Source organism: Balaenoptera musculus, chromosome 7, assembly GCF_009873245.2.
Source record: "Balaenoptera musculus isolate JJ_BM4_2016_0621 chromosome 7, mBalMus1.pri.v3, whole genome shotgun sequence".
Classification (NCBI taxonomy): domain Eukaryota; kingdom Metazoa; phylum Chordata; class Mammalia; order Artiodactyla; family Balaenopteridae; genus Balaenoptera; species Balaenoptera musculus.
The window spans coordinates 106393926-106411411 of NC_045791.1; the positions used below are offsets into that span (position 1 = coordinate 106393926).

General features: G+C 47.9%; 1 protein-coding gene across 1 annotated transcript in view; it reads left to right on the forward strand.

The window, feature by feature from the left end:
• Positions 1 to 2712: 2712 nt before the first annotated feature.
• Positions 2713 to 17486, forward strand: part of INPP5D (inositol polyphosphate-5-phosphatase D) — a 129503-nt gene continuing 114729 nt past the window's right edge. Inside the window, exon 1 of the mRNA XM_036858902.1 lies at positions 2713 to 2992. Within this exon, the coding sequence (XP_036714797.1) occupies positions 2859 to 2992 (134 nt within the window). The 5' untranslated portion in view covers positions 2713 to 2858. The remainder of the gene's footprint in view (positions 2993 to 17486) is intronic.

Sequence of the window (17486 nt, forward strand, 5' to 3'; positions counted from 1 at the left end):
TTTTCTGAGTGTCAGGGGCAGAAGGGCAGGGGGATAAGGAAGCTGACCATGTTAGATGGCTTAGGTAATTGGGTTGGGAAGGAAGTGAAGGTGGGATGGACCTTAAAAATTAGGGAAACATGTATGACATGTATGTGTCTTGTATGTGTTGTGTGTGTGTCAAAGGGAAATTACACTGGATCAAATGGCAAGGACAGTCTCACTGGCCTCCCCAGCCCTGCTGAAATGTGGGACTCGGGGAATAGAGAGGTGGAAGGGAAGGTGGGAAGCTGGAGAGTGTTGGGGGGAGGTAGTTATAAGTGGAAGGGTGTTGGATGTGATAGAGGGTCTCTGGGGATGAGTTGGTCAAGGTGCTATGGGGCAAGGATTGTGGATGGATCCTCCTGATGGACCCTGGAGTGACCCAGGGGCTTTGAGGCAGACAGCAGGGAGGAAGTTGGTGGAGGTCGGCAGGGAAACAGGAGACACCTGAGAAGCATATGGTGGGAGCAGGTGTCTTAAGGAGAGGGTTGACGTGGTGTGGAGCTGAGCTGGGAGTCAGGGAAGGAGAGCTCTCCACCAGGGGCTGCTTGCTTAGGGGTTGGCCTCCCAGGGTCGAGCCGCCTTGAGGAGGCCAGCTCTTCTCCCCACCTTGGTGTCCCCACACCTAGCTCAGGACCTGGCTAGAGGGCCTTGATACGTGCTCGTTGAAGGCTTGAGAGTTTCGTCCCTGGGTTCAGTGGGAGGAGCCAGGGGAGGGGGCAGTGGTCGGGGAGAGGAAGCTCAGAGCGACCTGGGGAGGAACTGGCTTTGGGGAGGTGAGTGCGAGGACCAGGCAGTCTGCTGGGCTGAAGGAACTTCACTTGAACCCAGAGAGGGGCCGAAGCAGGGTGGCCATGCCTTGACCGTGCTGCCCCCATGCTGGAGGGGACCCCCGAGATGACCCCTCTGTGGGAACAGCCCACCCCTGGGGCCCCCTTAATGGGCAGAACTTCCCGGCCTCAGGCCTGAGTTAACCACCTCCCTTACCTCCTCCCCCCACTGCTCTTCCCTGAGGTGGGAGGTGAGGCCGGTGCAGGATTCAGTCCACCTGAATCACAGGTCTTTGCTTTTTAAAAATTTATTTATTTATTTATTTTTGGCTGTGCTGGGTCTTCGTTTCTGTGCGAGGGCTTTCTCTAGTTGTGGCAAGCGGGGGCCACTCTTCATCGCGGTGCGCGGGCCTCTCACTATTTTGGCCTCTCGTTGCGGAGCACAGGCTCCAGATGCCCAGGTTCAGTAGTTGTGGCTCACGGGCCCAGCCACTCTGTGGCATGTGGGATCCTCCCAGACCAGGGCTCGAACCTGCGTCCTCTGCATTAGCAGGCAGACTCTCAACCACTGTGCCACCAGGGAAGCCCATGGCCTTTGCTTTGATTTTCAGCATCAACTGTTGCGAGTGCTGCTGCAGGTGGCAGGGGCTGGGGGCTCCTGGCACACATGAGGGGCTGCCCTCCTTAAGGCAAAGAAGAGGAAACCGGGGCTGAGAGAGAGAAGAAACCCAACCAGCTCCTGCAGCTCCAATGCAGAACAGCCGGATTTTAATGGGGGCTTGCCTGGCCTGGGCCCCTGCACGCGGCTTCTCTTGTCATGTTGGGGGGCTGAGGGCTGAGGCGGGACGGGGTGGCCCTGTGCAATAGGTGGACACCTGCCCCTTCACCCTGGTGCACTGACCTGAGGACTGAGGACACCCCGCCTGTGGTCCAAGCGGGGTGTTCACTTTAGAGCCCTCAGAGTCTGCTGGTCCGGGATGGTGGCCCCCAGCCCCGCAGAAGGCAGCTCCCCTTTGAGCCGTGGGCAAAGGCAGCCATGCCCGGCCACCTCCAACTCTGCTGAGATGTGGGACTCAGGAAGGAACGTCATACTTGCCAGGTGACCAGCTTACCCCATGGGGATGCGTGAGTTTCCCGAGTGTCCTAGGAAGACCCAGAGGTGAAAACCCAGTCCCCCGCATCACCCTGTAAAAGGTCCATGTCCCGAGCCCTCCACGCTCCCTCTGTGTGTCTCTAAGCTGGGCTGCAGGGGTCAGAACACCCTGCCCTGGAGAAGGGTCGCCATGGGTTCCTTCACACCCACTGGCCCTGGGGATGAGTGTAAATGTGTCAGGGAGCTGTCACCTGGGCCCTGGGAGCCCTCGGGTGGTGTCGCCTAAGGTCCTCCCAGTGCCCAGGGCTGAATAGTGCCTGGGTGGCCGTGAGCCTCCAATATGGGGAGGGGGCTCGGCTGTACCCCTCCCCCCAGTTTTGCTCGGCCCTGGGGCAGGCCTTAGTCCCAGCGGAGAAGCTCTGCCCTGTCAGCATCTGTTCCAGGGGCACGTTGGAGGGAGTGGACGGGGAGTTAGAAAGCTCTGGGGCCGGGCAGAGGGCTGAGGCTGATGTCCAGGGCGTGGCCACCCCACGGGGGCATTGGGACGGGCCTCGGAATGGCCGCTGCCTTGGCCATGCTCCTCCAGAAGCTGGCCGTGATCCTCCTGACCCCAGAGCTGACAGTTCCCCCAAGAGGACTTGAGCTGAGGTTCGCCCCTCTGGGGACTGAGACCCATTAAAGGAAAGAGGCAGGGCGGAGGCGGGGGGGTGAGTGGCAGCAGGCAGTGGGCGGGCGGGCTGGGAAGGTGGAGGACCTCTCTTGCTCGGTCTCTGCAATGAGGAAGTTCTCTGCAGCTCGTTTCCTTTCCCTTGCCGAGTGCCTGAAACAGGAAGTCGGTCAGTGAGCTGGTGGCAGCAGCCGGGGCGGCCGAGAGGGGACCGACGACGGGTCGCAGTGCGGGGGCCCCGCTCCCCTTGGCTGTGCAGGTCCTGCGGGGAGGGCGCCGGCCCGGCCCGGGGAGACCCACGCCCGCCATGGTCCCCTGCTGGAACCATGGCAACATCACCCGCTCCAAGGCCGAGGAGCTGCTCTCCAGGACCGGCAAGGACGGGAGCTTCCTCGTGCGCGCCAGCGAGTCCGTCTCCCGGGCGTACGCGCTCTGCGTGCTGTGAGTACCGGGCCCTGCCCGCCCCTGCCCCTCCGCCCTGGCCTGGCCTCGCCTGCCCAGGCACGGAGGTGATGGAGGTGCCCGCTCAGTAGAGGGGCTTAGCCGGCTCTGGGCTCAGCGGGGAGCCCGGCTCTGGGCTGTGTTGTTTTTATGTCGAGTGAGCTTGCACGCACCCCGGGTTTGTTGGTGCGTCCAGCTGAGGCCCACTGTGGACCTGCTCGGCCCTGGAGTTCAGGTTTTGCAGGGCTGGAGCCCTCCAGGGCCAGCCTGGGGCCTGGTCACTCGCTGCAGCTACTGGGGAGCCGTGGGGTCAGGGGCTTCCTTGGGGTTCCAGGGTCCAAGAGAAAGGGGTCCGGGCCCTCTGAGCCGGGCAGAAGCTCGGGGCTCCGTGGTGGTGGGTGTGTTAGAAAGCAGCTCGGTCAGTCCAGGTGCTGGTCAAAGTATGCCCAGTTCGGAAACCCTCCTGGAAGAACAGAAGTGGCAAGTGGGGACCCTTCCTGTGCCAGGCTTTGGGCCTCTGGAGGAAGCCATCATCTGGGGAGCCATGAATAAGGGTAGGGGGTTTCACTCAAGAAAGGATTTTCAGTTCACCCAGAAGTTGTATTTGGGGCCCTTGGAGCAGAGGAAGTCACATCACCAACAGCAGGAGCCTCTTCTCTCCCCTCCTCGGCCCTTGGCTGTGTCCCCACCTGTTCGGGCCTCTCTGCCACCATCAACTCTCTCTGCTCCCCCTCTCTGGGATGTTGCTGAATGCGCCAATTGTCCTAAAACCGGGAACCGGCCACTTGCTGAAGGTTCCTTTTTAAAACACCCTTGTCAACCAATGTCTGAAGGAGGCCCTTGGCCCTGCAGCCCTGCGGTCTAACCATCCCCCCTGGGGCCTCGGGCAGTGCCGTGCATGGGGGGGAAGGGTGTGTCCACCTGCACCTGTCAGGTCGTGCCCCTGGTCTCGCAGAAGGGTCCCTCTGAGCAGGCGGGCCTTGCTGCTGTCCACGCAGGAGGGGAAGTGGGTCATGGACACGGGCCTTGTTTGGAGCGTTGAGTCTGAGCATTTGTCTGTGCGTCGACTTGTTTCATCCTCACGACAACCTGAAGTGCAGGTCCTTTTGTTGCCCCACTTTGCAGATGAGGAAGTTGAGGCTCAGACGGGTTAACCGAGTGATGACAGTCAAAGCCAAGGACATCTACCCCCAGAGGCTGCACCCCGACAACCAGACTGCTGCCACCCCACTCCCGTGCCTGTCAAGCCGGGTGTGAGCATGGGTTCCGGGTGGCAGCAAGAGAAGCCAGGGCGTTTACAAGGGCGGCTGGGAGCATTTAGAAATTAACACAGGCTCTCAGGGGCCGCCCGGGCCGAGCGCTGACTGCATCAGAGCCCCTGCCCCCAAGGTCAGCTTCCTGGGCCCCCAGTTCTCACAGCCCAGGGGAAGCGAAGCAGACCCAGAATTTCCCGCAGGCACAGCCCCTGTGGGGACCAGTTGATGGGGCCGTAGAAATAGTGAGGAGATTCTGATCTGTCTCCACTCGGCCCACGTGAATCTCTCCCCTCCCCTGGGTGTCTCGAGAATTTCCAGGCTCCAGCTCGCTAACCTCCACAGCAGCCCTTTGACCAGGGAGCTGTGGTAGCGCTCAGGCTGCAGATTGGAACGTGGGTCTCTCTGACTCCAAACTGGGAGGCTTGTAACCAGCCAGAGCTGGGAGAGGCCTTGGAACCTCTAGTCCCACCACCCCTGACTTTACAGGTGGGCACGCCTCAGAGAGCTTGAGGCCTTTGTCCACACGTCCCTGCTGGCCGGTGGCAACCTGGGATCCAGAATGGTGTACAGTATTTGTTCCTCCACCTTGCCTCTCCTCCCCTCTCCTCCCCTCCCCTGCACTGGGTTGCTCTTGGAGCCTTGGCCGATGTGCCTCTTAGGGAGGGTACCCGTGGTCCCCGCAGTGTGCATCATCCTCTTAGCCCAGGGCTGGGCTTCTTGTCAGTCTCCCATCCCCAAGGCCCCTTTAGCTCCAGACACCAGGGCTTGGAGCCCTCCCCAGTGAGTCCAGCCGTGAGGCCAGACTCTAAGCCCAGGCCCAGGGGTCCCCTTTCTCCTCCGCTCTGTGGGAGAAGCCACCCTTCCCGCAGGGTCAGGAGGCCCTGCAGGCTGTGGGATACCACGAGCCACCAAACTTTCCAAAACCCTGGGAGACCTAATTTTGCCATCACCCGTGATGTTGCCAATTAAGGAGATTTAAAAATGAAAAACTAGCTGAGTGACAACTAACGGCCACCTTTCAGCAGCTCATTTCAGGAAAGAAACTATCCTTTAACACCAAAGAGGCAGGAAGAACGTGCTCATTCAAAATAAATAAATGAATAAAGCCAAAACCCAGTCCTTTAAATCAAACAGGTTTAACTTCCTGAAAAACAACCCCTAGCCCGGCCCTATCCTTAGTTTTCTCTGTTCCTGGGACTGGTGAAAACCTCGCCCCACGCCCTCCTGGCCCACGGCCGGCGGTGGGAGCCCCGACGGGGTTTCACAAGCATCAGGCTTTACCCTCTGCGGTCTCTCTGGAAATTGCTGGGAGTGCAGGACCCCGAGTGGGGCAGCTGTGGTGTCAGGGCCTTTTAACGACCCTGTTCCAAAGGGAGCCAGGAAGTCTCCAAGACTGGCCCTCCTGCTCTAGGAATCTCCATATGGGGAAAGACCTCAGGGCCCAGGGTGCCCAGACCTGTGCTGCCTGGACCCCAGTGGCTGGAGCATCTTCCCAGCCCCTCTGGTGAGTGAGGGGATGGCAGGGCGCTTCCCACCCCTGGTTTAGGCAGCGGCGTTTGGAGCTCCAGGAACTGAGGGCAGCTTCCTCAGGAGAGGCCTTCATGCTCAGGAAAGAAGACAGGATTTGACTATTTAAATGGAACTAGGGAGGGGGTGAGGGACACACCAAAGGACAAGGCTGCGAGTCAGCGTGGCCCACGTGACCCAGGAGTACACATTCACCCCGGGCCTAGCAAACCCACACTTCCTCTCGGGAGGTCAGCCCTGCCACCTGCCGCTGGGCAGGAAAGCGCAGATCTGTCCTCAGCAACTCAGGAAGCCCCGCTTTAGGGGGATCCCGAGGCCCATCTCGGGATGCAGAGAGCTGGAGGAGGAAGATCCCAGGAGCTGACCACACGGATTGAGTCCATCCCTGCCTTCTCGCAGCAAGGGCTTGAGAACGTGAGAGACAGCGGGCTCCTAAGTCATGCTCACCCGGCCCCACTCAGACCAGCCGGCAGAGTCGGTCCTGCTCCAGGAAGGCCAGGGGGGCTTCTTGAGCGGGCCGTCCGGCCCCTCTTGTATGGAGAATGCTAAGAGGCTGTCAGGCTCGTGTCCTCCTCTCCTGCCAGGACTGTGCTTCCACGTAGGGACCAGCACACCTGTCAGGTGCTTTATGCTGCAGAGAAGAGATGTGCCTTTGGGGATGGGGGTTCATCAAGGTGAGAGGTCACGGGTCAGCTGGGCCAGCCTCTCCTTGCCTTAGCTGCGCAGGCAGAACTAGAACAATGGCCCAGTGGTGCTGGGGATACACCTCCCCCCCTGTAAGAGCAGCCCGGGCCCCGAGAGCAAGCCTATATACGACTGGGTCCGTCAGCCACCATCCAGGATGGAGCTGCCCGGTCGGGTGGCATTCCCACCAAACCACACCGGAGAGAGTTGGCTTCCCTCCCAGGGGAGGGGGCAGGTGCGTGCTCTCTGTGACTCAGAAACCAACGCCGGTGCCGCCAGCTGTGGCGGGGATGCTGTCTTGGTTCCCCTCAGCACCTGGCCTTCCACGAGCTGCCCAGGCAGACCTATGACCTCCTTCCCAGGGACAGTACACCAGGCAGCCTGGACCTGGTAGCCTTGTGAGCACAGCCAGAAAGGTGAAGAAGCACCAGAAGGACATTTAGTCACCAAAAGTGTCCTCAGAGAAGGCATTCTACTTGTTAGGAAGAATGTGATGGCCCACTTGAGGTAAGGCAGGCCACGAGGCTTGCTCTACAAACCAAAGGGTTGCTAATCTGTTCTGCCTAAAAATAACAGCAAAAGACTTATAAAGGGCACCTGTGTGCTGGGTTCTGTTCTAAGCTCTTTGCACATATTAACTCACTCACTGTCCACAATGGCCTTCAGAGGAAGTGTTGTTATTATCCCCACTTTACAGATGCGAAAACTGAGGCCCAAAATGTTAGGTAACATGCTGTGTTTACAATACTAATAAATGGCAGGGCCAGGACTTGAACTCGCTGTTCTTGGGAGGGAGAAAGAGAGAGAAGCCAGCAAGTCTGGGTGCGTGTAGGAGACCCCTGGTGATGGGGCCACAGAGAAGGGACTTGGAGGGCAGAAGTGTCCAGAAGAGGTGTAAAGCCATTTACTGCAGTGTGAATGGGTGTGATGTAATCCACCTTCCTCCAATCCCCTTTCAAAGTTTAGTAAAGTTTATACTGCTCATGAATTACTTTTGTGCAAATGCAAAGAAAAACACTGTTTTTCCTAGCTGGTATTGACAAAGTGGGGGGAAAATGCTGGCCCAGACAGTAGTCAGAGCTGGAGGACCTCAGCTCTTGAAATCTGGTTTACATAAGAGATTGTCCAAGGACAACTGTTCTGAGCGTTCCTTCTGCGTGCAGGACCCGGCGGGAGGGATGTGCCCGGGAAGACCTGTGTATGTAACAGATTCCTGGTTCCTTCTATGTGCAGTGACTCAGAAAGCCCATGGTAAATTCGAGTGTCTCCACGTTTTCTGTGCCCTTGCACAGCACCCTGGAGCAATCCTTCCAGAACCAGAGTAGGCTCTGGCTTTGGTGTGTTTTGCAAGCTCGCCTACTTGACAGGTGAAATTCACCTGTGCACAGCCTTCGGTGCTTCTCCGTTGAGTGGTCCCATCTCCTGGGGTGGTGATGAGAGGTGATGAGAGGTGATGCTCCAGGCCTTCCTCCCTGCCCCAGAGATGGAGTAAGATGAGGTCTGCTCTTCCCTCCCTAATTCAGGCCATGTGACGCAGTCCTGAGGGGCAAGCGCTCTATGGTTGGCTACACTTGATGTGAATTCTAGCCTTTGCGAGATGTTAACCTCCTTGTGCCCACCCGGCATCCTCATTGGCGAAATGCACACTCGTTGGGTTAATTTTTTTTATTGCAGTATAATTCACATCCCATAAAATCACCCTTTAGATAGTATACAATTCAGTGGTGTGTAGTACATTCATAATGTTGTGAAACCATCACCACCATCTAATTCCAGAACATTTTCATTATCCCCCCAACCCCGGCAAAACCCCCTGAACTCGTCAGCAGTCACTTTCTATTCCCCTTCCTCCCAACCCTTGGCAGCCACTGATCTACTTTCTGTCTCTGACCATTTGCCCATTCTGGGTATTTCATGTATGTGGAATCATACAATATGTGGCCTTTTGTATTTGACTTTTTTCACCTGGCATAATGCTTCCAAGGTTCATCCATGTTGTAGTATGAATCATTCTTTTTATGGCTAAATAATAGCCCATTATATCAATCTACCACATTTTATTTAGCCATTCATCAGTTGATGGGCATTTGGGTTGCTTCTACTTTGGGGCTATTATGAATGATGCTGCCGTGATCATTCATGTACAAGTTTTTCTATGGACGTGTGTTTTCAATTGTCTTGGGTGGAACTGCTGGGTCATATGGTAATTCTATGTTTAACTTTTTGTGGAACTGTCAGACTTTTCCCCAGCAGCTGTGCCATTTCACATTCCCATCAGCAGTGTAAGAGGGTTCTAATTTTTCCACATCCTCACCAATACTTAACAGCTTTTTGATAATGGCCATCCTAGTGGGTGTGAAGTGACATCTTAACTGTGACTTTGATTTGCATCTCCCTAATTATGAATGAAGTTGATATCTTTTCACGTGCTCACTGGCCATTTGTGTATACCTTCTTTGGAGAAATGTCTATTCATATCTTTTGCCCATTTTTTAAAAAAGAGGGTGATTTGTCTTTCTGCTGTCGTCACTGGATTATTGAGAGGATAAAATGGGAGAATGTGGGCAACATGTGTACAGAGTCAGCACGCTGATCATGGGCCGTTACTTTGTATGAGCTACGAAGTGAGTAGTGACATCTCGGAAGCAGAGGAGTGCAGGGCCATCTGTGAGGAGCATTCCGCAGCAGACGGAAGGAGGAGAGTGGTGGCTGAGTGTCACTTCTGGAGCTTCCTGGAGGCTGTGGGAGCCTCCGGGGACACTGGGCTGTCATGCGGGGCCTCCTCAGAGGAAGTGCTCAAAGAGATGAGGCAGGAAGAGGGCTTGAGTGACGCACGAGTGGCCGGTGGCTGCTGGGGCCCGGGGCGAGCTCCTGGAGCTGTGAGGGAGAGAAGGGTCAGGGGCACAGGTGCCAGGAAGAACCACCGAACGAACCGCGGAGGATGAAGAGAAAGTCGAGGAGTGGAGGCCATTTGAGAGTGATTAACTACCAATGTAGGAGTGAGGGAACTAAAGTCCTAAGGCTCCGAGGAAGCCCAGCAAGTGGATGAGGTGGGAAATGCGCGTCGACAACCCAGCAGGTCAGGCCCCTGGTCAGTGGGCAGGACGAGCCTGCAGCTCTGTGGCCCGGACCCCTCCTCTCTCCCCTGCTCGTTTCACACTCCCTTCGTCCCATTAATTAGAAAAACATTATTTTTAAGTACCAGCACCCAAACCATTTGGGTTCAATTACTTATTATAAATAACACCAGACAAGGCCGGCTCCCAGAGGATCAGCTAGTCCGGCCCTTTCCCTTGCCAACCAGAAACCTGCCCTCCGGAGGGGAGAGGCTTGCTGAGGCCATTTCAGGCATCAGTGGCAGTGCAGAAATAGACCTTCTGATAAACAGGGCAGCATTCTTTCAAGTAACTTTAAAAAATACAGTATTAAGTGTAACATACAAAGAGTGCAAGCTAAAGGAGAAAGTAATCACCCAATCACTGAGATGAGAAACTAACATAAATACTGTTAATTTGTTGGCATATTTTCTCATTCATTCTCTCTCTCCCTCCCTGCTCCCCGTATGCACATACACACACACACACACACACACACACACACACACACGCACAAGCACATATATATAAGCTCCATAATATATATATACCTAATACCGTATAATTTTAGTCTATATTTTCTAGCAACATTAGCATTTTCCCGCTTAGTTAACCTTTCTTCCTAAATATCATATTTAATGGATGCACAAATTCTATTACATTATGTGCCATAATTTATGGAATTATTCTCCTATTGTCAGACTTTTAAGTTACTAACAGTGTTTTGTTGTTATAAATATGACAGTGATGAAGGTCTTTGTGCAGATATGTGACATTTCTGGTGATAGATTCCCAGGGGTGGAATTACTGGATCAAAGATAATGTTTTTAAGGCTTTTGATGAAGATGACAAATTGCTTTCCAGAAATTTTGTTACAAGTTATGCTCTGGTAAGCAGTACCAGAGAGTACCCACCTCATTCCAGTCTCCTTATACTGAATATTTTCATTTAAAAAAACATTATTAAATTGCAAGGTGAAAGGTGGCCAATTTCTGTTCATTTTGATTTGCATTTCTTGATCGCAGTCATGGTAAGCTTGTTTGGATTATTGACCTTCATCATTTCTCCTTTGTGGATGGTCTGTTCCATTCTCTTTGCCATTTTTCTTTTGAAACTGTAGTTTCTCTGTTATCTATTTGCATGAATTCCTTATATCACATTTGTTGCAAATATTTTCACTGTGGTTTGCCTTTAAACTTTATGACCTTTTTCTTTTGTTCAGAGATTGTAAATTTTTGCAAAGTCTATAAATCTTTCTGTTCTTGTTCTTTTGTGACTTTTTTCCCCCTTTGCTTTCCAGTGCAGAGAGTCCCTCTGCACACAGAAATTTTATTCTTTTTCTTCCTGTGGGGGGCAGGGCCTTTGGAGCTAATAGGCTCGGGCTAAGGGATGACTCTGCCTTTCCAAGCTCTGGCAGGTTGTCTAGTCCCATGGGGCCTTGGTTTCCTCATCTGCAAACCAGGGCTAAGAATACCCATGTAGCAGTGTCGTTGGATGGATTGAATGAAAGTGTATATCACATACTTAGCACAGTATTTGGCAAAAGCAGATAGATTATAGGTTTTTTGGTTTTGTTTTGTTGCTGTTGTTGTTTTACATTGAACGCTTTAATCTTTCTGGAATTAATGAATGGTGTAAAACAAAGATTTATATATATTTTTCTCAAGGAACCATCTTTCTCAAAACTGCTTACTGAATAATTTATTCCTCTCCATTTGTTATTGCTCTCTTACCATGTATTAAGTCTTATATACCTCTTTTTTGCCTGTTTACCCTGGTACATGTATGTCTGCTTTTCTTACACCAATTTCATACTGAATGCTTTACCACAATTTTATAAACTATTTTATTTTAGGATTTGCATATCTAGTCTTTTTAAGTATTCTTCCAGGTGAAACGGATAATAACTTAGTCAAGTTGGAAAAAATACTATTGGGACTTTGTTTGGAGTTGCATGAAATCCACAATACAACTTGTGAAAAATGGACCTTTTAGTATTATTCAATCTTAACAATAAATATAGCTATCTTTATTATTTTAAATTTAGTAATTTTCTTCATAGATGCTACATATTTCTTGTTATGATTACTTCTGATTATTTCATAATTTTGTTACTGTTGTGAATACCTTTTCTTCTACAGTTACCCTTCCGGGGTAACTGATAACATACAGAGAAGTTGTAGATTTTATAAATTCACCTTTTATTCTATATCTTTACTCCTCATTATTTAAAATTGTTTTCATTTGCTTCTCTTAGATTTTCTTGCTAAACAATCAAATCATATATGAATTATAATCATTTTGTGGTCTACTTTCCAAATACTTATAACTCTTATTCAGATTTCATAACTTATTACTTCGGCCAATATTTCTAAAATACTACAATGAAGGATATTGGGAAAAGAAAATGTCTACCTCAGACAGAAGTACTGTGAGAATCAAACTTTATGCTGCCTGGGAAGGACTTAATACAGTATTTGGCACATAGTTAGCAATGGATAAAAGTTAGTTGTTCTTTTCATGTCAAAGAAGGAGCTGTCTTTTCCTAGTTTTATGAAGAGTTTTGAAGAACTGAATATTAAATTTTATCAAATGCTTTTTAATGTCTATTGAGATGATTAAGCTGTTTCTCGTATTTCATTAACTGGTAAATAGCTTGATTTTATAGATTTCCTAATATGAACCATTTTTTTGCGAGATTAAAATGAACTGTTCTTGATTATGATAACTTTATTTTACTCTGAATTTTAGCATATGTATTCATAAGTGAGATTGATTTATATGATTTTGATCATGTTATGGTTTAAGAGTCATGTGTGTTTTGTAAAATATCCTGGAGACATTTATGAAGCATCATCATTATCTGATTTTTTTAAATATAAAAAAAAATTGGCAAAGGTGCTTTTCCTCAGAGCCATTTATAGAGATAATTCTTTAATATTTACTTCAGTTTCTTCTTTGGTATTGATTTATTCTTGTTTTCTATCTCCTCTCATGTTACTTTAAAAAAATTTTTTTATTTTATTGAAGTATAGTTGATTTATAATGCTGTGTTAACTTCTGGTATACAGCAAAATGATTCATATATATATATATATATATATATATATATATATATATACACACATTCTTTTTTATATTCTTTTCCATTATGGTTTATCACAGAATATTGTATATAGTTCCCTGTGCTCTACAGTTGGACCTTGTTGTTTTCAGGTTACTTTTGATAAGTTATATATATTTTTCAGTAAACAGTTCATTTGTTGAGATTTTTCAAAGTTTCTGGCATACAGTTATTCACGGTTTTCTATAATTTTAAGGTTTCTCTTTTATTGCTATTGCTACCTTCCTTTACTCATTACTGGTCTTGCTTACTAGTTGTGTTGGCCAGGATCCCAGCAGGAAATAGATGGCATAATCGAAAGGGGTGCTAGGCGTAGGGATGGTGAAGCAGCCTGGGACCGGCAAACACAGGAAGCTATTTCCACTCCTGGCCCTCAATAGGCAGGGCCGTCTGATTTGAGCCGTGGCCCCCCGTGGAGGAACTCAGCCACTGCTGATCTGCAGCAGGTGGGGTGGGGTCCGGGGAACAGATACCACTATCTCACCGTCCTCTCACTCTGTCAGTGCCTCCCATTAGCTAAACCTTGGTGAAGCGGCACACACAGGTCAGCCTGCTGGACACAGGGCAGGTGGAGAAGGATAGAGAGTGGGTCTACTGGGGGTTGGAGGGGAGGGTGAAGGAACAACGTCCAGCTCACTTGCATTGTTTTCTTTTTGCTCTTCTGTTTGTCAGAGGGTTATTCATTTAATTTTCTGCATTTCAGGTCATATGCTCTTAGATTTATTTATCTGTTCTGCTTTTCTTTTTATATTAGAAAACTACCTGTGCGTTCAGGAACCCCTACTGTATATATGTTTGAGGACAGAGCTATGTCTTCTATATTTCTCATCTTCCCTCTCCTTCTGCACCGATTTTCTCAGATTTATCTTCTTCCTTGTTGAAGTTCTCCAGAACATGAAGCTGCTATTTACTGCCTCTCTTGTGGTGTTTAATGCTGACTGTAGGACTCTAGGTTTTTCACTTCTGATCAGTTTTTCTTATCTCATGTTGCTCAGTTTTCACAATTGATTTTTCCAGTTTCAGAGGTACAATTGTCTCTTAAATCTTACTGAGTTCGCAACTCAGATTTCTCCAGAATGTGTTATTTTCCTTTTTTCTTTTTGCAGTGATTCTATGTAACAAGGAGGTATCACCTTTGAGTTCTTAGAAAAATGATACCCTTCCTTTTGAGTGGCGATGTTTTTGATAAGTCTGGTGATTTTTCTTTTCCAACAAAGAATTGTCAGGAAAAATTTGATCCAAATTTTTTTTTTTTAGAGACTGGAGTGGGTTTCTGCCCGAATATTCTTCCCAAAGATAAAAGGATCAGCAGGGATGGGGGTGGGAGCCCCCTGATCCAAGATCCACCTGATAGGGTTGAGTGATGGGGGGGGTGTGTTGCACGGATAGGTGGGTTTCCTCCCAGGGGTCTCATGCGAAGAACCCTCTGGACCCAGAGGCTGCTGGGGCAGGTGCTGGGCTGGTCCCCAACGACACTCTAGACGTCTCACTCCCACCTCTCACCTGGCCACCTGGACTGCCTCCTCTTGCTTCTGACCTGATGGCCTCTTTTTCTCACTCTTTGGCTGGGATTCTTTGAGGTTTGGGTGGTGAACTGTGAACACCCTTGGTTCCTAGGGCATGCACACGTTTTCTCTTATTTCTACATGGGGTCCAAGTGGCTTTTTTTTTAACATCTTTATTGGAGTATAATTGCTTTACAATAGTGTGTTAGTTTCTGCTTTATATCAAAGTGAATCAGCTGTACATATACATATATCCCCATATCTTCTCTCTCTTGCGTCTCCCTCCCACCTTCCCTATCCCACCCCTCTAGGTGGTCACAAAGCACCGAGCTGATCTCCCCATGCTATGCGGCTGCTTCCCACTAGCTAGCTATTTCACATTTGGTAGTGTATATATGTCCATGCCACTCTCTCACTTCTTCCCAGCTTACCCTTCCCACTCCCCATGTCCTCAAGTCCATCCTCTACATCTGCATCTTTATTCCTGTCCTGCCCCTAGGTTCTTCAGAACCATTTTTTTTTTTTAGATTCCATATATATGTGTTAGCATACGGTATTTGTTTTTCTCTTTCTGACTTACTTCACTCTGTATGACAGACTCTAGGTCCATCCACCTCACTACAAATAACTCAATTTCGTTTCTTTTTATGGCTGAATAATATTCCATTGTATATATGTGCCACATCTTCTTTATCCATTCATCTGTTGATGGACACTTAGGTTGCTTCCATGTCCTGGCTATTGTAAATAGAGCTGCAGTGAACATTGTGGTACATGACTATTTTTGAATTACGGTTTTCTCAGCGTATATACCCAGTAGTGGAATTGCTGGGTCACATGGTAGTTCTATTTTTAGTTTTTTAAGGAACCTCCATACTGTTCTCCATAGTGGCTGTATCAATTTACATTCCCACCAACAGTGCAAGAGGGTTCCCTTTTCTCCACACCCTCTCCAGCGTTTATTGTTTGTAGATTTTTTGATTATGGCCATTCTGACCAGTGTGAGGTGATAACTCATTGTGGTTTTGATTTGCATTTCTCTAATGATTAGTGATGTTGAACATCCTTTCATGTGTTTGTTGGCAATCTGTATATCTTCTTTGGAGAAATGTCTGTTTAGGTCTTCTGCCCATTTTTGGACTGGGTTGTTGGCTTTTTTAATATTGAGCTGCATGAGCTGCTTGTATATTTTGGAGATTAATCCTTTGTCAGTTGCTTCATTTGCAAATATTTTCTCGCATTCTGAGGGTTGTCTTTTTGTCTTGTTTATGGTTTCCTTTGCTGTGCAAAAGCTTTGAAATTTCATTAGGTCCCATTTGTTTATTTTTGTTTTTATTTCCATTTATCTAGGAGGTGGGTCAAAAAGGATCTTGCTGTGATTTATGTCATAGAGTGTTCCGCCTATGTTTTCCTCTAAGAGTTTTATAGTGTTTGGCCTTACATTTAGGTCTTTAATCCATTTTGAGTTTATTTTTGTGTATGGTGTTAGGAAGTGTTCTAATTTCATTCTTTTATATGTAGCTGTCCAGTTTTCCCAGCACCACTTATTGAAGAGGCTGTCTTTTCTCCATTGTATACTCTTGCCTCCTTTATCAAAGATAAAGTGACCATATGTGCATGGGTTTATCTCTGGGCTTTCAATCCTGTTGCATTGATCTATATTTCTCTTTTTGTGCCAATACCATACTGTCTTGATTACTGTAGCTTTGTAGTATAGTGGCTGTTCGGGGTCTTTTGTGTTTCCATACAAATTGTGGAATTTTTTGTTCTAGTTCTGTGGAAAATGCCACTGGTAGTTTGATAGGGATTGCACTGAATCTGTAGATTGCTTTGGGTAGTATAGTCATTTTCACAATGTTGATTCTTCCAATCCAAGAACACGGTATTTCTCTCCATCTGTTTGTATCATCTTTAATTTCTTTCATCAGTGTCTTACAGTTTTCTGCATACAGGTCTTCTGTCTCCTTAGGTAGGTTTATTCCTAGGTATTTTATTCTTTTTGTTGCAATGGCAAATGGGAGTGTTTCCTTAATTTCTCTTTCAGATTTTTCATCATTAGTGTATAGGAATGCAAGAGATTTTGTACACTAATTTTGTATCCTGCTACTCTACCAAATTCATTGATTAGCTCTAGTAGTTTTCTGGTGGCATCTTTAGGATTCTCTATGTATAGCATCATGTCATCTGCAGTGACAGTTTTACTTCTTCTTTTCCGATTTGGATTCCTTTTATTTCCTTTTCTTCTCTGATTGTCATGCCTAGGACTTCCAAAACTATGTTGAATAATAGTGGTGAGAGTGGGCAACCTTGTCTTGTTCCTGATCTTAGAGAAAATGGTTTCAGCTTTTCACCATTGAGAATGATGTTGGCTGTGGGTTTGTCATATATGGCCTTTATTATGTTGAGGTGGGTTCCCTCTATGCCTACTTTCTTGAGAGTTTTTATCATAAATGGGTGTTGAATTTTGTCAAAAGCTTTTTCTGCATCTATTGAGATGATCAGATGGTTTTTATCCTTCAGTTTGTTAATATGGTGTATCACACTGATTGATTTGCGTATATTGAAGAATCCTTGCATTCCTGGGATAAACCTCACTTGATCATGGTGTATGATCCTTTTAATGTGCTGTTGGATTCTGTTTGCTAGTATTTTGTTGAGGATTTTTACATCTATGTTCATCAGTGATATTGGCCTGTAGTTTTCTTTCTTTGTGACATCTTTGTCTGGTTTTGGTATCAGGGTGATGGTGGGCTCATAGAATGAGTTTGGGAGTGTTCCTTCCTCCGCAATTTTTTGGAAGAGTTTGAGAAGGATGGTGTTAGCTCTTCTCTAAATGTTTGATAGAATTCTCCTGTGGAGCCATCTGGTCCTTTTGTTTGTTGGAAGATTTTTAATCACTGTTTCAATTTCATTACTTGTGATTGGTCTGTTCATATTTTCTACTTCTTCCTGGTTCAGTCTTGGAAGGTTATACCTTTCTAAGAATTTGTCCATTTCTTCCAGGTTGTCCATTTTATTGGCATAGTGTTGCTTGTAGTAATGTCTCATGATCCTTTGTATTTCTGCAGTGTCAGTTGTTACTTCTTTTTCATCTCTAATTCTGTTGATTTGAGTCTTCTCCCTTTTTTTCTTGATGAGCCTGGCTAAAGGTTTATCAATTTTGTTTATCTTCTTAAAGAACCAGCTTTAGTTTTATTGATCTTTGCTATTGTTTCCTTCATTTCTTTTTATTTATTTCTAATCTGATCTTTATGGTTTCTTTCCTTCTGCTACTTTGGGGTTTTTTTGTTCTTCTTTCTCTAA